General features: G+C 47.9%; 1 protein-coding gene across 1 annotated transcript in view; it reads left to right on the forward strand.

The window, feature by feature from the left end:
- The window catches only part of ERCC5 (ERCC excision repair 5, endonuclease), a 123,130-nt gene that overhangs the window by 19,323 nt on the left and 79,827 nt on the right, over nucleotides 1-23,980 (forward strand). Inside the window, exons 6-7 of the mRNA XM_075336688.1 lie at nucleotides 5,030-5,090; nucleotides 6,665-6,808. Coding sequence (XP_075192803.1) covers nucleotides 5,030-5,090; nucleotides 6,665-6,808 — 205 coding nt within the window. The remainder of the gene's footprint in view (nucleotides 1-5,029; nucleotides 5,091-6,664; nucleotides 6,809-23,980) is intronic.

A 23,980-nucleotide genomic window follows, 5' to 3' on the forward strand; every position in this document is an offset into this window, starting at 1 on the left:
CACCGAGTATGTTTCTGGACCACTCTGATTTCAGAGAGGCAGTCCAGAATCACCATGATTATCCAGATAAGCGTTTTTCTAAGCGCCTTAAGGATACACGTTATCCCTTTCCCCCTGACGTGGTCAAAGGTTGGACTCAGTGTCCCAAGGTGGATCCTCCAATCTCCAGACTGGCGGCTAGATCCATACTTGCAGTTGAAGATGGGGCTTCACTCAAAGATGCCACTGACAGGCAGATGGAGCTCTGGTTGAAATCCATCTATGAAGCTATCGGCGCTTCTTTTACCCCAGCATTCGCAGCCGTATGGGCGCTACAAGCTATATCAGCAGGTCAAGCGCAAATTGACGCAGCCACACGCACTTCCGCGCCGCAGGTGGCGTCCATAACCGCTCAGACGTCAGCAATGGCGTCTTACGCTATTAATGCTGTCCTGGACTCTGCGAGCCGTACGGCGGTTGCAGCCGCCAATTCGGTGGTACTCCGCAGGGCCTTGTGGCTACGGGAATGGAAGGCAGATTCTGCTTCCAAAAAGCGCTTAACTAGTTTGCCAATTTCTGGCGACCGATTGTTTGGCGAGCGTTTGGATGAAATCATCAAACAATCCAAGGGAAAGGATACATCCTTACCCCAGCCCAAACCGAACATACCCCAACAGAGGAGGGGGCAGTCGAGGTTTCGGTCCTTTCGGGGCGCGGGCAGGTCCCAATTCTCCTCGTCCAAAAGGCCTCAGAAAGATCAAAGGAACTCTGACGCATGGCGGTCTAAGTCACGTCCTAAAAAGGCCACCGGAGGTGCCGCTACCAAAGCGGCTTCCTCATGACTTTCGGCCTCCGCAATCTGCATCCTCGGTCGGTGGCAGGCTCTCCCGCTTTTGCGACACCTGGCTGCCACGGGTAAAAGACCGCTGGGTGAGAGACATTCTGTCTCACGGTTACAAGATAGAGTTCACCTCTCGTCCCCCGACTCGATTCTTCAGGTCATCCCCGCCTCCCGAGCGAGCCGAGGCTCTTCTGCAGGCGCTGGGCACTCTGAAGGCAGAAGGAGTGGTGGTCCCTGTTCCTCTTCAGCAACAGGGTCACGGTTTTTACTCCAACTTGTTTGTGGTCCCAAAGAAGGACGGGTCTTTCCGTCCTGTCCTGGACCTGAAACTGCTCAACAAACACGTAAAGACCAGGCGGTTCCGGATGGAATCCCTCCGCTCCGTCATCGCCTCAATGTCCCAGGGAGATTTCCTTGCATCGATCGATATCAAAGATGCTTATCTCCACGTACCGATTGCTCCAGAGCACCAGCGCTTCTTGCGCTTCGCCATAGGAGACGAACACCTGCAGTTCGTGGCACTGCCGTTCGGCCTGGCAACAGCCCCACGGGTTTTCACCAAGGTTATGTCTACTGTAGTAGCGGTCCTCCACTCTCAGGGTCACTCGGTGATCCCTTACTTGGACGATCTGCTGATCAAGGCACCCTCTCAAGAGGCATGCCAACACAGCCTCGACGCTACTCTGGAGACTCTCCAGAGTTTCGGGTGGATCATCAATTTTCCAAAGTCAAATCTGACACCGGCCCAATCGCTGACATATCTTGGCATGGAGTTTCATACCCTCTCAGCGATAGTGAAGCTTCTGCTGATCAAGCAGCAGTCGCTACAGAAGGGGGTACAATCTCTCCTTCAAGGTCAGGCACACCCCTTGAGGCGCCTCATGCACTTCCTGGGGAAGATGGTGGCAGCAATGGAGGCAGTCCCTTTCGCGCAGTTTCACCTGCGTCCTCTTCAATGGGACATCCTTCGCAAATGGGACAGGAAGCCGACGTCCCTCGACAGGAACGTCTCTCTCTCTCAGGCGACAAAAGCTTCCCTTCGGTGGTGGCTTCTTCCCACTTCATTATCGAAGGGGAAATCCTTCCTACCCCCATCCTGGGAGGTGGTCACGACGGACGCGAGTCTGTCAGGGTGGGGAGCGGTTTTTCTCCACCACATGGCTCAGGGTACGTGGACCCGGCAAGAGTCCTCACTTCAGATCAATGTTCTGGAAATACGGGCAGTGTACCTTGCCCTGAAAGCGTTCCAGCAGTGGCTGGAAGGCAAGCAGATCCGAATTCAGTCGGACAACTCCACAGCGGTGGCATACATCAACCACCAAGGCGGCACACGCAGTCGGCAAGCCTTCCAGGAAGTCCGGCGGATCTTGATGTGGGTGGAAGCCACGGCCTCCACCATCTCTGCAGTTCACATCCCGGGCGTGGAAAACTGGGAAGCAGACTATCTCAGTCGCCAGGGCATGGACGCAGGGGAATGGTCCCTTCACCCGGACGTGTTTCAGGAGATCTGTTGCCGCTGGGGGGTGCCGGACGTCGACCTCATGGCGTCCCGGCACAACAACAAGGTACCGATGTTCATGGCACGGTCTCAAGAGCCCAGAGCTATGGCGGCAGACGCCTTAGTTCAGGATTGGTCGCAGTTTCAGCTCCCTTATGTGTTTCCTCCGCTGGCACTGTTGCCCAGAGTGTTACGCAAGATCAGGGCCGACTGCCGCCGCGTCATCCTCGTCGCTCCAGACTGGCCGAGGAGGTCGTGGTACCCGGATCTGTGGCATCTCACGGTCGGCCAACCGTTGGCACTACCAGACCGACCAGACTTGCTGTCTCAAGGGCCGTTTTTCCATCTGAATTCTGCGGCCCTCAACCTGACTGTGTGGCCATTGAGTCCTGGATCCTAGCGTCTTCAGGATTATCTCAAGAGGTCATTGCCACTATGAGACAGGCTAGGAAACCAACGTCCGCCAAGATCTACCACAGGACGTGGAAAATGTTCCTGTCATGGTGCTCTGCTCAGGGTTTTTCTCCCTGGCCTTTTGCCTTGCCCACTTTTCTGTCCTTCCTTCAATCTGGACTTGAAAAGGGTTTGTCGCTCGGCTCCCTTAAGGGACAAGTCTCTGCGCTCTCTCTGTGTTTTTCCAGAAGCGCCTAGCCAGACTTCCACAGGTACGCACGTTCCTGCAGGGGGTTTGTCACATCGTTCCTCCTTACAAGCGGCCGTTAGAACCCTGGGATCTGAACAGGGTGCTGGTGGCTCTTCAGAAACCACCATTCGAGCCAATGAGGGATATTTCTCTCTCACGCCTTTCGCAGAAAGTGGTCTTCCTAGTAGCAGTCACCTCTCTTCGGAGAGTGTCTGAGCTAGCAGCGTTGTCGTGCAAAGCCCCTTTCCTGGTGTTTCACCAGGACAAGATGGTTCTGCGTCCGGTTCCGGAATTTCTCCCTAAGGTGGTATCCCCCTTTCATCTCAATCAGGATATCTCCTTACCTTCTTTTTGTCCTCATCCAGTTCACCAATGTGAAAAGGATTTGCACTTGTTAGATCTGGTGAGAGCACTCAGATTATACATTTCTCGTACGGCGCCCCTGCGCCGCTCGGATGCCCTCTTTGTCCTTGTCGCTGGCCAGCGTAAAGGGTCACAGGCTTCCAAATCAACCCTGGCTCGGTGGATCAAGGAGCCAATTCTCGAAGCTTACCGTTCTGCTGGGCTTCCGGTTCCCTCAGGGCTGAAGGCCCATTCTACCAGAGCCGTGGGCGCGTCCTGGGCTTTGAGGCACCAGGCTACGGCTCAGCAGGTGTGTCAGGCGGCTACCTGGTCGAGCCTGCACACTTTCACGAAACACTATCAGGTGCATACCTATGCTTCGGCGGATGCCAGCCTAGGTAGACGAGTCCTTCAGGCGGCGGTTGCCCACCTGTAGGAAGGGGCCGTTTTACGGTTCCATTACGAGGTATTATTTTACCCACCCAGGGACTGCTTTTGGACGTCCCAATTGTCTGGGTCTCCCAATGGAGCGACAAAGAAGGGAATTTTGTTTACTTAACGTAAATTCCTTTTCTTCTAGCTCCAATTGGGAGACCCAGCACCCGCCCCTCTTTTTTTTGTGTACACATGTTGTTCATGTTGAATGGTTTCAGTTCTCCGATATTCCTTCGGATTGAATTTACTTTAAACCAGTTTATAATTTTTTCCTCCTTCTTGCTTTTGCACCAAAACTGAGGAGCCCGTGGGAGCACGGGGGGTGTATAGGCAGAAGGGGAGGGGCTTTACACTTTTAGTGTAATACTTTGTGCGGCCTCCGGAGGCATAGCCTATACACCCAATTGTCTGGGTCTCCCAATTGGAGCTAGAAGAAAAGGAATTTACGGTAAGTAAGCAAAATTCCCTTCTTTAAACAAATTATTTATGATATATAGCCAGGATAAAACCTCAATATGTGATCTCAGTGGCTCCAACCATTTGGATGCTCGGTTAAAATCAAACGGGCTTGTTGCTGTGTGAAGCCTCACAGCCCCTCTGGCATTTATCAGACTCTCTTCTACCTATCATGTGGGTCTGGTATTGCAGATCTGCCCCATTATCTTGTCCAGAGCTACAGCACCAGATATAGTGTGTATATGAAGATGGCTCGGTGTCTGACCTACTATGTGACATTGCACCAGACAAGACTGTGGCTAAAGTTCAAGAATGAAAAAAAGGCAATACTTTCATAATTTAAATTTCCAATACAGTCTACACATACCCCAATAAATATTATGTATAGATTGATTTTGTTTTGTTTTTATTATTATTTATTATAGCGTCATTTATTCCATGGCGCTTTACAAGTGAAAGAGTGTATACGTACAACAGTCATTAACAGTACAAAACAGGCTGGTATAGGAGGAGAGAGCGCCCTGCCCGCGAGGGCTCACAGTCTACAGGGAATGGGTGAGGGTACAATAGGTGAGGACAGAGCTGGTTGCGCAGTGGTCTACTGGACTGAGGGTTATTGTAGATAGTTGTTTTAAATTTTAAAGTTTTTATTCGTCCGTCCTGTCTGTCTGTAGTCTCACACAATGCAGACTGACTTCTGACAGTTCGGAGAAAAATCGTATTTCTTATATTTCCTTAACCTGGTTACATTTTGGTCGAGTTTAAGTTACTTTATTGTTCTGCTTCAGTGCTATTGAATGATTAGTGTCCATTCATACTGTCTCTTTGGTTTTAGCTCTGAAGAGGAAGAAGAAAGGGAATGGGAAGAACGAATGAATAAAAAACGACTACTTCAGGTACATTTATTATTAATAATAATATCTAATATAAAGCGCAGTATGTATGTCCGCTAAAGGAATTTGCACCGTCACATTTACAATCACGAAATTTTGCACAGATGCCCTTTGTGACCCAGGGAACGTCATAGACTATGTTTGGGCGGGAAAATTTAACCCCGTGGTTTCCAGTTACTCTATAAAAATCCTGAAGCCATTAAACTGAATGGAGATGGGAGCTGCAGGCTATAAATAGCAACTGTCAGTGGTTGCTATAGGAACAAAATAAACTGTTAGTATAAGAAGCTTATGTGTGAGGTAAAAAGATGTCGGTGGTGAGATGGAGACACAGCTGGGCAAAGAGACACAGCTGGGCAAAGAGACACAGCTGGGCAAAGAGACACAGCCGGGCAAAGAGACACAGACAGACAGCGACTGGGAGAGAGACAGACAGTTACTATCCCGGGCAACATCCAGGTACTACAGCTAGTAGTATTTATAATAAAAAAAAAAAAACTGAGCTGTAACAAACAATCAGTAACCATGCAACATTTACAAGCATGTAAATGGCAGCATCTAGACAGGATAAAACCAAAGAGCAAAATTGTATGAAAAATACCCTGAATAAGACTAAATAAAATGCAAGTGTTTAATAACGGGGTACTTCGTACATACATTTTTGCAAAAAGGTAAGAAGCCATCCCACCTCGTCACGGTGTACCAATCTGGGGCAGTCCCTAACCAACTAAAGTTAAAACCATTATATATAACTGACTTGTGTCATGTCAAAACTCCAATGTGAATAGTAGCAAGTGGTCACCTGGCTTCCAGATTAAATACACAGCGCAGTGGGAAGCAAATAAATTGTCCAGTATAGGGAGGGCTGTGCCCCCAACTTGCACTAAAGCAACAGAGCAGTCAAAAAACTGAGCTGTAACAGAAATCAGTAACCATGCATGTAACATTATTATAATAATATATATTTTTTTTTTCATTTATTTTATGCCGTGTTTGAGCCAGTGACTGTTTAAAAGGGTTAAAGGAAACCTGTCGTGGAAAATTGCTATTAATCTGCAGGTTAATGGCATTCTGAACCTGTCTGGCGCCTGCACATTAAACCCTGCTACCAGGAGGAAAAGAACGTCAATCCACTCGACAGTGGTCCGGTTTCAGTCATCGCTCTCTGTATGGAGAGCGGCTGCTGACGCTATGCTCCCCACACTGACAGCCACTCCTCATTAGAACCAGCTGTCAGTCAGGGCAGGGCGAAGTAGTTACTGCTGCCGCTCTCCATACCCAGGGCGAGGACTGAAACGGGAACGCTCCTGGGAAGATTAAACTTAATGTCTTCTTGGCAGGCGCCGGGCAGGTTCAGTATGCTATAAACCTGCAGATAACCCCATATCTGCAGGTTAATAGCATTTTTCCATCTAACTGGTTCCCTTTTAACATACATCCACACATCTTCTTAGGACAGACCCTCTGCTCTCCACATTCTCAGGAAAATGGCTGGCATCTGTAGAAATCACTGGAGAGATTAATTTTCTTGCCTCTTGCACATGTTCTGTATTATAAGTAGTATTTTGTATGTCTAGGATGAAATCTTGGCTAATCCTAATTCTGTGGACATAGAATCTGAAGACTTTGGTAGCCTGCCTCCAGAGGTAAAGCATGAAATACTGACCGACATGAAGGAGTTTGCAAAACGTAGAAGGACGTTATATGAAGTTATGCCAGAGGTAAGTACATTAAACTCAACAGGCATACACTATACATAAGACAGAAAAGACGAAGTCCCTATAAGCAAAGTGACACCATTATAATCAGGGCAGTCTCTTATACCTGTATGATCTGGAGATTAGCACTAAATGTATCAATTACTTGCACCTTTTTTTTTTTTGTTTGTTTGTCCCCCCCCTCATGTGAAAAGCAAATGGTAGAACTGGTCACCTATGTAGAAATGTGCCACTAGATGGCTCCACCTGCATGTGCATGAACTGAGCAGGCTACTAGACATAGGACACAGTTAGTACACAAGAACCATAATAAAATATTATATATATATATTATATTTGGTACCAGGCACAGTTGTTCCACCGATAATAAACCACCACAATCTTGATAAGGAGACCGAAGAGCCTGGGTGCGAGTCCAAAGAGCACAGACCATGCGAATTCCAAAATAAGACAAGAAAGGTCGCACTCCACGGTTCTAGATTGAACAGACTTTAATCCATATTCAGGTCAGGGATACAGGTGGTGGGGGAGGGTAGGAGTGTGCAACGCCAGACGGCGGCAGGCCGTTTCGCAAACAAGATTGACCCATAGAAGCAATCTTGTTTGCGAAACGGCCTGCCGCCCTTCATGACCGGCCGATTTTTCGCTTTGTTTTTTTTTTTTTTTTTGCCATTTTTCTTCCGAAAGATGTAACTTTTTTTTTTATTTTTCAGTCAATATGGTCATGTGAAGTCTCATTTTTTGCGGAACGAGCTGTAATTTTAAATGAAACCATACGTCTTCCCATATAGTGTACTGGAAAACAGCAAAAAAACTCCAAATGCGGAAACATTGCAAAAAAAAGTGTAATAACACTTGTTTTTAAAATTTTATTCAGTGTTCACTATATGATAAAACTAATGTGTCGCTGTGATGCCTGAGGTCGGTGCGAGTTTGTAGACACCAAACATGTATAGGCTTACTTTTATCTAAGGGGTTAAAAAAAAAATTAGAAGTTCGAAAAAAGTGGCATACGTTTTACGCCATATTCCGTGACCCCTAGCGGTCTCATTTTTTGGGTTCTATGGCTGTGACAGCTTATTTTTTGCGTCTCAGGCTGCCGTTTTTAACGGTACTATTTTTGTGCAGATGCTACGTTTTGATGCGCATTTAGCGCAAAACTTGTGGCGATCAGAAAAACGTAATTTTGGCATTTGGATTTTTTTTAAGATTAATTGCTTTTATATTTTGATTGGGCATTTCTGAACGCGGCGATACCAAATGTGTATTTTTTTATTTTTTTAACCCTTTAATTTTCAATAGGGCGAAAAAGGGCTAATTTGAACTTTAAGGTTTTGTTTTTTAATTTTTTTAAAACTTTTTTTTTATTTTTTATTTTTTTTTTTTTTATTTTACTAGTCCCCCTAGGGGGCTATATGGATCAGTAATCCGATCGCTCTGCCATATCTGCTGATCACAGCTATACAGCTGTAAGCAGCAGATATACTCATTTCATGTGTCACCCAGCTCCAGGCCGGGTGAAACCGAAAGTAAATCATGTGAGCTACAGGAGTCCTCACATGACCCTGTGCTACCATGACAACCACCGGAAGTCACGTGATCACGTCTTGTGACTTCCGGTATCGGCCGGTGAGTAAATGTTTACCGCTGATGCTGTTATAATGGTGCTGTCACATATTGACAGCGCCATTTACGGGGTTAAACGGCACGGGCAAATAACGACTCTGCTCGTGCCTGGCAGGCACACATCTCAGCTGGGAAAATCAGTTAAGATGTGCGCTGATCACTGCAAGCTGCTGGTAGCAGACCGCAGGCAGTAACACTATGACCGCTGGGACGTAATATTCCTGCCCGCGGTCGTTAAGGGGTTAAATCAGAAGCTGCCGAGTGAGTTTTTCATCTGCACAGATTTCATTACTATAATTTAAGTGTTCCGGCTTCACCTGAATCTACCTTTTTACTCCTTTAGCGACATTTAATAGCATTAATTCCACAGCGCTTTAGACATCATGTCAAAAATTGGTATGGGTGGGCTCAGTAACTGCGTCCCCTGCACAGGCAGCAGATGCCAGTGTGTTATACAACCCCTGCCTGCATCTGCTAGGATAAGAGATGAGATGAATCTGATCTTGGTGGTTTAACACCCTTTTTTTTTTTTTTAACTCTGTCAGCTCTGGCTTCGTAGAGCCAGAGAAGAAGAATCACAGAAGAGGGGTGGGGTGGAGATTGAGGGGTAACAAGCAGGTGGAAAGGTGAATTAAATGATTAGCCCTGCTGTGATGCACCTGTATGTAGTTTGCACAATCATCCTGTGCTGACTGTCCCTTTTTAGGGTACGTTCATACAACCATATTGTAAATCTGTGCGATCTGTAAAAAAACAAAACAAAAAAAAACAAAAAAAAACCAACGCAACTATTCTCACTTGGACCAATGTTATTCAACGAGAAAGTGCAGATGAACATTTTTTTTTTTCCTCCACTGACTGAATCTGAAATCGCAGCACACTCAATTTTCATCTGTAAATCAGGCGAGACTCACCCGTTCAAGTCTGTTGGGGGGGGGGGGGAGTGGGAGAGTCTGCTGCCCCAGTATAGCATCCAATTCTTATAGGTACATTACAATTCTGTATGATGTCATGTAAAAGCTGCTACTGTAAAGAAAAAACAACCTAAACGGGGAATATTTTGGGCCCAATATAATGGCTGATCTTTTCATAGCCCACACATCCCTTCTGTGTCCATAATGTGTCTTTGGTTAAGTTATAGACTCGATATGGTGGGGTAACCTAACAAAGCATTCAAGAAGACCTCTTATTCATTGGTGTCTATTAGTTAATTGCTGAATTTTCATTTTATCTCATATGTGATATTGAGCATTACCCTTTCATACAAGCTTTGTGTGAATGTTTCTATGTATGTTTTGTGAACTTTGATAACATTTAATAAAAGCTACAGTTTTAAACAAAAAACCCCAACTAATTGCACACAAAAGACAAGTGAGAAAAAAAATGGTGCCACTTTTCTGGATGAAACTGACTGTTTAAACAATCGAGTGAAACTACCCTGCATGCTACATAATAGCAAATTAACACCTGAAAGGAGGGAGTGATATGCAAATATGTAGAACAGTAAGGCTGTGTGCCCACGTTGCGTCCTGTCCCTGCAGAAATTTCTGCAGCAATTTGAACAGCACACGTGCTCTTCAAATCGCTGCAGAAACAATCCGTAATTAAAAGCCGATTTCATGCGCTCTGGATTCCGCCCCCACCGTAGACAGAGCGGGACCTGCATCCAAAGCGCATATATTTATATTTGCCTTATTCTGTCTGTCTGTCTGTCTGTCATGCTCCAAAATTGTGTCCTTACGGTGACACAAAGCTGGTTGGCCGCTGGGCTCGCCATGGCCCCGTCCCCCCACACGGATTGGCCTCTCGCCCTGGCTCTCTGCAGGCCCCGCCCCCCTCACGCAATGCACGCTCGCTCTGGCCCAACTGACACGGAGCTCCGACTCCCAGGTGAGTACACACATCAGATCACACTCACTCTCACACACACCTCACACATCACATCCACACACTCACAACATCCTGGGATATCGCAGACATAACCTTGCGATGCTGGGATCTTGACGGAGCCCGTGAACGCTGGTAACCATTATACACATCGGGTAACTAAGGTCCCTTGGTTACCCGATGTGTATCATAGTTACCAGTGTAAACCGGCTCCGTCATGATCCCAGCAGCGCCAGACATAACCTTACGATGCTGGGATCTTGACGGAGGCCGTGAACGCTGGTAACCATTATACACATCAGGTAACTAAGGTCCCTTGGTTACCCGATGTGTATCATAGTTACCAGTGTAAACCGGCTCACACTCACTCTCACACACACCTCACACACACATCACATCGCATCCACATACTCACAGCATCCGGAGATATCGCTTGCTTCTCGGCCTCTATACTGTGCTGTTGTGACCTTCCAGGACCTGCCGGAGGATCACATGGCCAGAAGCATGTGGTATCTCCGGATGTTGTGAGTGTGAGCGTGGATGTGCGATATCGTCAGTGTGTGTGTGAGTGTATGCGATCGGGTGTGTGTGAGTGTATGCGATCGGATCTGTGAGTGTCGGCAGAGGAGCACGGCGTGCTGGAGGAGGCTGGGAGGAGAGAGGCTGATCTTGGGAAAGGCTGGGAGGGGGAGGCTGATGCTGGGGGAGACAGGGAGGGGAAGGCTGATGCTGAGGGAGGCTGGGAGGAGAGAGGCTGATGCTGGGGGAGGCTGGGAGGAGAGAGGCTGATGCTGGGGGAGGCTGGAAGGAGAGAGGCTGATGCTGGGGGAGGCTGGAAGGAGAGAGGCTGATGCTGGGGGAGGCTGGAAGGAGAGAGGCTGATGCTGGGGGAGGCTGGAAGGAGAGAGGCTGATGCTGGGGGAGGCTGGAAGGAGAGAGGCTGATGCTGGGGGAGGCTGGAAGGAGAGAGGCTGATGCTCGGGGAGGCTGGAAGGAGAGAGGCTGATGCTGGGGGAGGCTGGAAGGAGAGAGGCTGATGCTGGGGGAGGCTGGAAGGAGAGAGGCTGATGCTGGGGGAGGCTGGAAGGAGAGAGGCTGATGCTGGGGGAGGCTGGAAGGAGAGAGGCTGATGCTGGGGGAGGCTGGAAGGAGAGAGGCTGATGCTGGGGGAGGCTGGAAGGAGAGAGGCTGATGCTGGGGGAGGCTGGGAGGAGAGAGGCTGATGCTGGGGGAGGCTGGGAGGAGAGAGGCTGATGCTGGGGAAGGCTGATGCTGGGGAAGGCTGATGCTGAGGGAGGCTGGGAGGGAAAGGCTGATTCTGAGGGAGGCTGGGAGGAGGGAGGCTGGGAGGAGGGAGGCTGGGAGGAGGGAGGCTGGGAGGAGGGAGGCTGGGAGGAGGGAGGCTGGGAGGAGGGAGGCTGGGAGGAGGGAGGCTGGGAGGAGGGAGGCTGGGAGGAGGGAGGCTGGGAGGAGGGAGGCTGGGAGGAGAGAGGCTGATCCTGGGGAAGGCTGGGAGGGGGAGGCTGATGCTGGGGGAGGCTGGAAGGAGAGAGGCTGATGCTGGGGGAGGCTGGGAGGAGAGAGGCTGATGCTGGGGAAGGCTGATGCTGGGAGGGGGAGGCTGATGCTGAGGGAGGCTGGGAGGAGAGAGGCTGGGAGGAGAGAGGCTGATCCTGGGGAAGGCTGGGAGGGGGAGGCTGCTGCTGGGGGAGGCTGATGCTGGGGGAGGCTGGGAGGGGGAGGCTGATGCTGGGGGAGGCTGGGAGGAGGGAGGCTGATGCTGGGGGAGGCTGGGAGGGAGAGAGGCTGATGCTGGGGGAGGCTGGGAGGGGGAGGCTGATGCTGGGGGAGGCTGGGAGCACGATGGGGGGTGCGCAGCATGGCGGATGGAGCACGTTTGGGAGTGCGCAGCATGGCGGATGGAGCACGTTTGGGAGTGCGCAGCATGGCGGATGGAGCACGTTTGGGAGTGCGCAGCATGGCGGATGGAGCACGTTTGGGAGTGCGCAGCATGGCGGATGGAGCACGTTTGGGAGTGCGCAGCATGGCGGATGGAGCACGTTTGGGAGTGCGCAGCATGGCGGATGGAGCACGTTTGGGAGTGCGCAGCATGGCGGATGGAGCACGATGGGGGGTGCGCAGCATGGCGGATGGAGCACGATGGGGGGTGCGCAGCATGGGGGATGGAGCACGATGGGAGGTGCACACCCCCCCCCCCAACACACACACACACACACAACACACCACACACACACTGGGAACCACAAACACCGCCGTACACAGACACCCACACACACAGACAACGCTGCACACACACAACACCCAACACACAAACACCGCGGCATACATAAATATACGCACATACCACGCAACACACACACACATTGCACAAAACATACCTCCCCCCAAAACACACCACACCCCCAAAAAACCGCGCTACACACACACAGCGCTCCACAAACAACGCAACACACATACAACACCGCTCTCACCCCCCGTCACACCCAGACGACACCCAGAACATGTACAGCGCCCTACACAAACACTTGGTAACTACACACAACAACATCTATATATATATATATATATATATATATATATATATATATATATATATATATATATATATATATATATATATATATATATATATATATATATATATATATATATATATATATATATATATACTAGAAGGTGGCCCGATTCTACGCATCGGGTATTCTAGAATTTACGTATTGTGTAGTTAATGTATGATTTTTGTTATATATATATATATATATATAATATATGTGTATATATGTATATATATAACAAAAATCATACATTAACTACACAATACGTAAATTCTAGAATACCCGATGCGTAGAATCGGGCCACCTTCTAGTATATGTATATGTATATGTGTATATATATATATATATATATATATATATATATATATATATATATATATATATATATATATATATATATATATATATATATATATATATATATATATATATATATATATATATATATATATAATAATATATTCCTGTGTAAAGCACCAAATTGGACCACATTAAATATATAAGGTTTTACACCAAATCAGTAGGTCAAGACAATTTAAAAATCATTACATGGAGGAACACAAGCTGAAGATGATGGTAATTAATGTACACATGAAATGTGCAACAAAAAATATATGTTGAGGCTGAATAAAAGTCTTTTAAAAGTGCTCTGAGCAATGAGTTAAACCACTGCTCATTGAGTTATTAATGCATAATTATAAAGTAAAAATTGCATAAACATTTTATCCAAAGGGCTCCTGTGCAAGAATTGTTTGTGGGGCCGCCCCCTCCGTGGCTAAAAGTCACCCCTGGGACACGTAGAGCAGCGTGTCCTGAAGAGTCTGGGGAGCAGTGACGTCCCTGAGAAGACCGGCTCTGGACACCGGAGAAAGCAGCCGTAGGTGAGTATATTATCACGTTCACTACAATACTTGCACATAGACAGATTTAATGAATACAAAATTCAACGTGAGGCTTCTTTAACAATAGTAAGCTTATCAGAAAACATCAGATTTACCTCTCCATATTGTCCACCCTCGCTCCCACTTCTCCATACAGTTCTCCTATTTCTCCATACTATCCCTCCTACTTTCCTACTTCTCCATACCGTCCCCCATATGCTTCCACTTTTCCATACTGTCCACCCTACACTCCCACTTATCCATACTGCGCCCCATGCTCCCACTTGTCCACACTGTTTCCCCCCCATGCTCCCACTTATCCTTACTCCCCTGCCCCCCCCTTTTGTCATGTTCTTACCTCTCCAAACTGCCCCCCCCCCCTTTATGCTTTTCCTTCAATTTTACTGTGCCCCCCCCATTTTTCATGTGGTCCACCTGAGGAGGGGGGCGACCTCCGGGCCAAAGTCGTCCGCACCCTTGCTCCATTAATGCTATGTGTCTGAGACCTGCTCCGCCTGAGGTGTGTAGCAGTTACTGCAGCCTTCAGTCTCCTCCATCACCCCGCTGCCGATCCCAATCAGAGACGTAGCAGACACAGTCTGTCTTAAAGACAATCAACAGGAACGGCTTTTTTTTTCCCTTCTCTCATGACAGCACCACGTGAGAGAGGGATCCGCCCAGCGAGGAAAGGAAACCATTCTGAAATAAAAGGGTGGTACCTCTCCCCTTCGTCAGTTGGTTTCCTGTTTTTCATGGGAGACCCTTGGTTTTCTGAATACGGCGGTTAAGAAAGATGGCAGGTTGTCTGCTTACCCAGCCCCGTCCGGTGTCTGGAAGAGCAGGGTGAGTCCTGTAGCACAATTCTTCGGGGCTGGAAGTGCCATCCACCAATCCTTGGGGAACCTGGTGTCGGGCAGGACCAGTTCCAGAGGTCCCAGTCCGCCGCTTCATCCTCCCCACCTCACGCTCCCCTGCTGCCTATGGACTTCCGGGTCGCTGTGGTGCACGGTGGGCATGCTGGGTAATGGGCGTGCCTGCGTGACGTCATCAGAAAGAAGATGGCGGCGCCCATACAGCGGTAAAAATATAAAAGGGCAGTGGGAATGATTGGTAATGGCGCCCACTGCCTGTGCACCGCTGGGAGAATGGGGCGACGGGGAGAGGCCTCTTTTGGGACCCGAAGGCGGAGGATCAGTGTCCCCAGTATATGGAGTCTCGGATCAGTGGCAAAAGAAATTGTGTGCGGCATGTATCCATCACACAATTGCAGAGGAATCTCCGGGGATCTCGGCTGACCTTCGGTCTGTAATCCGATCGGAAGTACAAGATTTCATGAAGGCTTTCTTGAAAAAGAGGAAGTCAAAGCCAGTAGACACAAAATCCGTTTCTTCATCTTCATCCAGTGCTTCTTTGGACTCAGACTCCTCGTCCTCAGATAGCAATATGGGGGCAGACCGTGCTTCTCCATTGATGATATTGGGACTCTGGTTAAAGTAGTCAGGGCTACTATGGGGTTAACAGAGGAGAGCTCCTCTAAATCGGTGGAGGATGTTATGTTTGGTGGATTGGAAGAACGGAAGAAGCGTACCTTTCCGGTTAACACTAAGATTGAGGCGCTTATTCAGAAAGAATCGAAACGTCCTGACAAAGTAGGCTCTCTCCCCTCCTCCTCAAAGCGGAAGTATCCCTTTCATGATGACAAGACAGCTTTATGGGATTAGGCCCCACGAATCGATGCAGCCGTAGCAAAATCCTCTAAGCAAGGAGGCATTCCCCTGGAGGACTCGGGCACGTTAAGAGATCCCCTAGACAAAAAAGCGGATGGCTGCCTTAAACACTTATGGGAAACATCAGCAGGGATTTTGAAGCCGGATATTGCCAATACCTGCACAACCCGTGCTTTAATGATATGGCTCCAACAGGTGGCGGATGAATTTAGGGATAACACATCTAGGGAGAAAATCCTTTCTAAGTTACCGCTTCTACAAGGAGCAGCGACATTTCTTGCTGACTCCTCAGCGGATGTGATCAGGCTGGGAGCACACTCAGCAGGCTTATCCAATCTAGCCAGAAGGGCATTGTGGTTAAAGGTTTGTCCAGGGGATCTTCAATCCAAACATAAATTGTGTTTGCTGCCCTGTGACAGTCAACTCCTTTTTGGAAAACCGCTAGAGGATGATGCGTTGGAGAAAGCATCTGATAGCAAGAAGTCCTTCCCGAGGTTCCACTCTGGCTCCTCTCGTTCCTTTCGGAGGCAAAAATTCAGCAAGGGAAAACGCCCGGATAATCGGAGGTGGGAACGTAAGCCCAGGCGAGAGTCAGGCTTCTTGTTCGGGGGTTCCGCAGCCTCCTCAAAGAAATCATCTCAGTGATGCCAGGCTGCCAGTTGGGGGACGCCTTTCTCATTTTCTGGGGGCATGGGAAAGTATTTCCTCGAACACCTACGTGCGGGCCTTTATAAAGGAAGGTCTAAAATTGCAATTTTTTTTTTTTCTATCAGCCCCCGCAACATTTTATCATCACGCCTTTTCGGAGGTCAGAGGAAGAACAGCAGGCTCTAGAATCAGAAGTCACGTTGTTACTAGACAAGAAAGTCCTGGGCGAGGTACCACTTTCGGAAAGGGGAAAAGGCTTCTATTCCCCTCTTTTTCTCATACGGAAACAGTATGGTTCCTTCCGAACAATAATCAACCTCAAACGTCTCGACCTGTTTCTTCAGTATTACCCGTTCAAGATGGCCACAAAGCTGTTGTTCCGCGACTGATATATGGCAGTGATAGACTTAAGAGATGCCTATTACCATGTCCCTATGCATCAACATTTTCAACAGTTCCTACGGGTGGCCCTTTTCATCAAAAATAGACTTCATCATTTTCAGTTCAGAGCCCTTCCCTTCGGGCTGTCTATCGCCCCCATGATTTTCACAAAAATAGTGGCAGAGATGACTGCTCATTTGCGGGTTCAGAATATTCTGCTGGTTCCTTACCTGGACGATTTCCTGGTGATCGGGAACTTCAAACAGCAATGTACAGGACATCTGCTGTACCTCCAAAAGACCCTACAAGACATAGGATGGCTGGTGAACCACGAAAAATCAAAGTTAGACCCGGTTACGACTCAAACGTTTCTCGGTCTCACACTCAACTCTGTCAGCGGTGCCTTTTACCAGCGGGAAAGGTTCTCAAGGTTTCGGAATTGGCCCTGCAAGCGATCCACCATCCCGAGATGTCTCTGAGGAAAACTATGTCCCTGCTGGGCACTCTGACATCATGCTTCCCGGCGGTTCCATGGGGTCAGGTCCACTCGAGAGCTCTCCAATGGCACATCCTGTCTGCCCAGAGAATGTTAGGGTGATGTCCCCTTCTAAATAGTTTCCTATCTTGGGAGGTAAAAAGTTCCCTGCTTTGGTGGACGTCCATGGACAAACCTGTCTGTGGGTGTTCCCTGGCTACCACAAGATCGGAAGGTGGTCACTACCGATGCCAGCAAGTCCGACTGGGGAGCTCACCTCAACGAGCAGATATCCCAGGGATGGTGGTCAATATAGGAAGCAGCACAACCCTCAAACCTCCGTGAACTGTGGGCAGTGGAGCGAGCGCTAAAAGCCTTTCTTCCCCACCTCCGGGGGCTACATGTTCGTATAATGTCAATCAGTCCACAGTCTCGTACATAAACCACCAAGGGGGCACAAGCTCCCCATCCCTCATGCAGGTGTCTTACAGACTTTTTCACTGGGCAGAGCAGAATCTCCTCTTCCTCTCAGCTCCACATATACGGGGTCGTCTCAATACCACGGCAGATTACCTCAGTCGCCATCGACTGCAACAAGGAGAATGGTCCTTGAATCCCCGGATTTTTCGACAGATAGTGACTCTATGGGGCATGCCACCAGACTGAACAGACAGGTAGTGCAATTCTGTTCGCTAAACCTGTCAGACCAGCCCTTCGCCGTGGACGCACTGCAGGTTCCATGGACCTTCAAACTGACTTATGCCTTTCCCCCAATCATCATGCTGCTGACCGTTCTACAGAAAATCAGGGAAGATCAGGTGAGTGTTCTTCTTATCGCCCCCTTCTGGCCCAAAAGACCGTGGTTTTCTCTCCTGAGGGCAATGTCGGTCACGGATCCCTGGGTTCTGCCGGAGGTTAGAACCACAAAGAAATGTAGTATCGAGGTATGATATAGCAAAGGACCACAGAAATAATACCTCTAAAATTAAATATTTTATTTAACAAAATCTAAAATAGGACTTACAATGTCTCCCTTCAATGAACATGAAGGACAAAACAGTGCCAGTAAATATTGGAAAAAGATAGTTTCAGCGTGAGGAAAAATAGCGATAGGTAGGTAGTCAAAGATACGTCAGATCACTAATCTCATAGCCTTTATTGGCCCTTCCTATCGACGGAGGGTGTCGTAATTTGAGGGACGACACTCCCCGTTCGGGGTGGCTGTCCCGATCTCTAACCAAGGGGTGTCCACCACCAAAACCAGGTGATAAAGTGAAGTAAATACAAACCTAAAACACAATAGCGTTATGGATTTTGGTTTCTGACTAGACTAAATGCTTTAGTCAGAATTAGATGGTAGTTGTTAGGTGGAGCTGTAGAAGACCCGCTAAAGTAGCTGTCACCCCACACTCTCCCACTGTTTTGTCCTTCATGTTCGTTGAAGAGAGACATTGTAAGTCCTATTTTAGATTTTGTTAAATAAAATATTTAATTTTAGAGGTATTATTTCTGTGGTCCTTTCTTCTGCCGGATGTCCCGGACCTTTTAGTGCAGGGGCCAGTATTCCATGCACAGGAGATGGGGTTCCACTTGACAGCTTGGAATTTGAGAGGTCACTGTTGAGGTGCAAAGGGTTTTCCCCTGACCTAATCTCTAAATTGCTGAAGAGCCGTAAGCCAGTTACCACAAAAATCTATGGGAGAGTGTGGCATAAATTCCTGACATTCACAAATAGTCGCAAAAGGAAAGGATCCGGCACAAATACCTCTGAATAAAATGTCGAAGCTTTATTGGCAAGTATTAAAAAGGTTCCATCCGTGTAAACAAAAGGAGGGAGTTACCCCATGGAAACTTTACGCGTTTCGGACTTCCATATTAAAAGCAAAGAGTCCTTAATCATAAGTAATCCATGTATACCACTCAGCTACTAAAATAGACTAACTCACTATTTGGACACAGAAGAAAAGCTGGTCATCACTAATTGCAATCAACTGGCAGTGGGTGTAAACCTTCATACATAATTGCAAAAGATGAACAAGCAAGACAATACATGGTTAAAAATAAAATCAAAATACATTAAACACAAAAATTACATTAATAGTAATGGAAAGGGTCAGTGATCCAACCGCTTTAGTATCAAAATCATATAAATATATCAGCGAATATACCAATCAGGTATAGAGACAGCTTATATTAAAACTCGTCATCAGGTGGGCAGGAGTCACAATGAGAATGCATGTGTACGTCAAAAAAGAGAGAATTCCCAATTGTAAGCACAAGACCTCCAAAATATTCACAAATTACCGTATTTTTCAGACCATAAGACGCACTTTTTTTCCCCCAAATGTTGGGGGTGCGTCTTATGGTCTGACTATAGGGCTGCGGCTGGGAATGAGGGTGCTGCGGGTTATCGGGGGCACGAGCAGGCAGCAGCAGCGCCTGCCGTGACCACGTGGGCCCGCTCATTACATATGCACGCCCATCCTCCTGCCCATCTCTCAGCGCTGAAGCCGGCACTGACAGGTGGGCGGGAGGACGAGCGGGGACGCGCGCATAGCAAAGAGCCGGCCGCATGATCACCCCTGGCAATTACAGCCTGGAGTGATCATGTGCGGCTGTATTCACTGCCCCCCGCGCGTCATTACCAGCGCGGGGTGCAGTGAATCAGTACACTCACCCGTCCCCGTGTGTGGAGCCGCCCCCCTGCTGCACGCGATGTCTTCCTGTCTGTGCCGGTCAGCTGATCTGTGCTGAGCTGGTCAGCTGATCGGCACAGACAGGAAGACATCGCGATGCAGCAGGGGAACGGCTCCACACACACAGGTCAGTGGCGCAGAGAGGAAGATGATCGGTGCTGGAGGGAGTGAGGAAAAGGTGAGTATAAACGTTTATTTTTTTTCTCTGTGCTATAGGATACAGGCCATATACCAGGATGGTATATGAGCACGATGGGGGCATATAGCAGGATGGGAGTATATGAGCAGGCAGGATGGGGGGGTATGTGAACAGGATGGGGGGGTATGTGAACAGGATGGGGGGGTATGTGAACAGGATGGGGGTATATGAACAGGATGGGGGTATATGAACAGGATGGGGGTATATGAACAGGATGGGGGTATATGAACAGGCAGGATGGGGGTATATGAACAGGCAGGATGGGGGTATATGAACAGGATGGGGGTATATGAACAGGATGGATGGGGGAGTATGAGCAGGATGGATGGGGGGTATACCAATAGGATCGGGGTATATGAACAGGATGGGGGAATATGAGCAGGATGCTGGTATAGGAGCAGGATCATATACAAGGCAGGAGGATCATTACCAGGATGGGATACCTTAGTAGAGAATTTGGGGACATTACCCCCATAACAGTGTCAGCAGCAGATCCTCGCCCCATAACAGTGTGTCATGACCACATTTTTTGCTTAAAGTTTTATTTTCCCATTTTCCTCCTCTAAAACCAGGGTGCGTCTTATAGTCCGGTGCGTCTTATAGTCCGAAAAATACGGTACATAAAGATGCATATATGAAAAAATATTTATGTATTACTTTATCTTCATTCTCTAATGCCCTTATTCTTTAGTTATTTTATTTACTTATTTTCTCATTTTTTTAAAAATACTAATTTATTTATATTTATCCATATACACCCATGTCCATATATGTGTATATAATTAAATAATTGTCCCAAATGGGAGGAATATGCATACCAAGGTACAAATTAATCTCAAGCCACATGCATTCCCATTTATATGACATGTTCCCAAAAAAAATTCTTTTTCTTTTTTTTTTTCTCCTTTCCCTTTTCTTCCCTTTTCTTTCCTTTCCCTTCCCCCTTTCCTTTCTCTCTTCCTTTCCTTTTTTCTTTTGCAAATATTTTAAATACTGTCCAATTCAAATCTAGCATATATATATATGTATGTATATATATGTATATATGTATATATGTATATATGTGTATATATATATATATATATATATATATATATATATATATATATATATATATATATATATATATATATATATATATATAATAAAAATATTTTTTTTTTTTTTATTTTGTTTTTTGATGCGGTATCTGGAGTTATTCATTCCTCCCTTTATAGAAAGCCTATTTGTGGGAACACTTCTCTTCACGCTGGCAGTTGTCATATGCCCCACACATTGCTCAATTTACCAGTGGGAGAATTTTTGAGAGCGAAGCACACTAGAAGAATCCTACAATACTGAGGCGGCACATATTAAACATAGACTCAGTGAGAGAGGGTATTCTAACCGCACTCTTAATAGAGCGACCTCTATAGCGGCTAGTAGAAGTAGATCTGATTTTATTGAAGGATCGTGTAGTCATGCCTACTACTAAAAACCGGGTTACTTTTTCTACTCCCTTTTAGTACCGACTTTTTTCAAATAAAACGGATTGTTCAGCGTTTTATTCCTCTTTTGCGGCAAGATGCTATTTTGGATAGGATTCTCCACTCAGGGGTTAATATTGTGGCCAGAAGAGCTTGTACTATAGGCAATCTAGTGGCTCCCAGTTTATTTTCCTCTAAAAAAGCTAATAGAACCTGGTTGAATGTTACTGGCTCATATAAATGTGGATCTAATCGTTGTGGCCTCTGTCGCTTTATGGGTAATAACATCCCTTTTGATTAATGGTGAAAACTCTTTTAACATACGATCCTTCATTAATTGTGCCTCGACACATGTGGTTTATGTAGCCACATGCACACTATGCGTTAAAAATTATGTAGGTTGCACCTCAAGAGCCTTGAGAGCTAGGATCTCTGAGCCTGTTCGGATTCCGTCTGCAGCCCTGGATAGTAATTCTTTAAATTATGTAGCGTTGGTTAAAAAGCGTTCATTATCTGGTCTCACTAGGCATTATATTGAATGTCATTCAGCAGACTTTTCGTCATTGAGGATTACAGGTGTGGAATCTGTACCTAGACCCCCCCGCGGGGGGGGACTGGTTTCAGGCTCTTTTGCTGGCTGTGGCCAAATGGATCCTGCGGCTAGATTCAAGATACCCAGGCGGTTTTAATTACCGCTCGGATCTGCAATATATTTTCTGATTCTGGCTTCTTAGAAGTTCCTTATTAGCGGATAATAATTGGTGTTTTCTTTGTCGCTCCATTGGGAGACCCAGACAATTGGGTGTATAGCTATTGCCTCTGGAGGCCACACAAAGTATTACACTTAAAAGTGTAAGGCCCCTCCCCTTCTGGCTATACACCCCCAGTGGGATCACTGGCTCACCAGTTTTGTGCTTTGTGCGAAGGAGGCAACACATCCACGCATAGCTCCACTTTTTAGTCAGCAGCAGCTGCTGACTATGTCGGATGGAAGAAAAGAGGACACATATAGTGTCCCCAGCATGCTCCCTTCTCACCCCACTGTATGTCGGAGGTGTTTGTAAGGTTGAGGTACCCATTGCGGGTACGGCGGCAGGAGCCCACATGCTGATTCCTTCCCCATCCCTTTTTACAGGGCTCTGGGTGAAGTGGGATTTACCGGTCTCCAGGCACTGAGACCGTGCTCCATCTACAGCCCCTGGAGAAGATGCTGGATGGAGCGGAGTACATCAGGGACATGGCCTGCTTCCTCAAGGTACTCTGTGTCCCCGTGCATTTGGCGCTCACACCGCAGCATGCTGGGTGTTGTAGTGCGCCGGGGGACATCAGCGCTGCGGCGCCTGTGCCATGGCCTCATTCAGCTTTGCTGAAGCAGGCTCACTTATGGGAATTGGTCGCGCCGGCCGCTGGGACTGCGGCGCGGCTGGCACTTGTAGTGCGCCGGGGACTTCAGCGCGGCCTGCGCTTTTACGGCGGCCGCGCTGATAATAGAGTCCCCGGCTTTTGCGGCCTGCTTCCGTTCGTTCCCGCCCCCAGACCTGCCAGTCAGGAGAGGGGCGGGACGCTGGCCACTTCCAGGAATCGGTCGCGCCGGCCGCTGGCAGCGGCGCGGCTGGCACTTGTGGTGCGCCGGGGACTTCAGCGCGGCCCGCGCTTTTACGGCGGCCGCGCTGTTAACTCGAGTCCCCGGCTTCTGGGCCTAGTCTCCCTTCGTTACCGCCCACAGCCCTGACAGTCAGGGTAGGGGCGTGACGCTGCATAGAGCAGAGCTGAGAGCTGGAGTATGTTTTGCATACTCCACCCCTCTCACTGTGTGCACTGTGAATCCGGATTCCCGCACTTTCTCAGGCACGCCCACGGCTTCCTTCTCTACAAGGACACCGGCAGCCATTAGTGTCAGTTTCTGTACGATACAGAGACAAGTGTGGAAGACCCTGGCATTCTGATAGTCACACAATCGCTGTAACAGGCGTTAAGCAGCACCTGTGGTGCTAACCCCACTAGTGCAGAAGTGCACTTATAGATATGCTTGTACTATATACATTGCACTGTTTGGTCGCACGTTGTATATACCCTCCTGGATTATGCGGAGGAGTTATCAGCATATTCTCTGTGTAAAACAAAGGTGCAGAACCACATGTTTTTCTATACAGCTGGTACAGCATGTACGGCTATACGGCCGGCAGGTACATAGACTCCCATTGTATGCACTAATGGCCAGGGGATGAGGACGGTGTCTGCAGTATTTACTGACAGTTTTTCTGAGACTATGGCTATGATACTAGAAGCCTAGCAGTCCGGACATGTCTCTCACAATATGGGCACTGTTGAATCATTGATCCATGGCCCCCCTCAGTGTGAATAACTAACAGCTCCGGGAATGTCACACGCATCCCAGAGTCACGGCTCTGCACGGACGTCAGTCCCAGACAGCCTAAGTGGGCTCGCTATGAGCGGCCTCGGTTTCATCAGGGTCCTAACAGAAGGACTCGCTGTGTAATGAGGCGGAAGTAGCGGCTCAGGATTCTGATCCTGAGACCGCTCTCAATCTGGATACACCTGATTGTGACGCCATAGTAAATAATCTTATAGCGTCCATCTATAGAATGTGGG

Source organism: Anomaloglossus baeobatrachus, chromosome 2 (assembly GCF_048569485.1).
Source record: "Anomaloglossus baeobatrachus isolate aAnoBae1 chromosome 2, aAnoBae1.hap1, whole genome shotgun sequence".
NCBI classification, from domain to species: Eukaryota; Metazoa; Chordata; class Amphibia; order Anura; family Aromobatidae; genus Anomaloglossus; species Anomaloglossus baeobatrachus.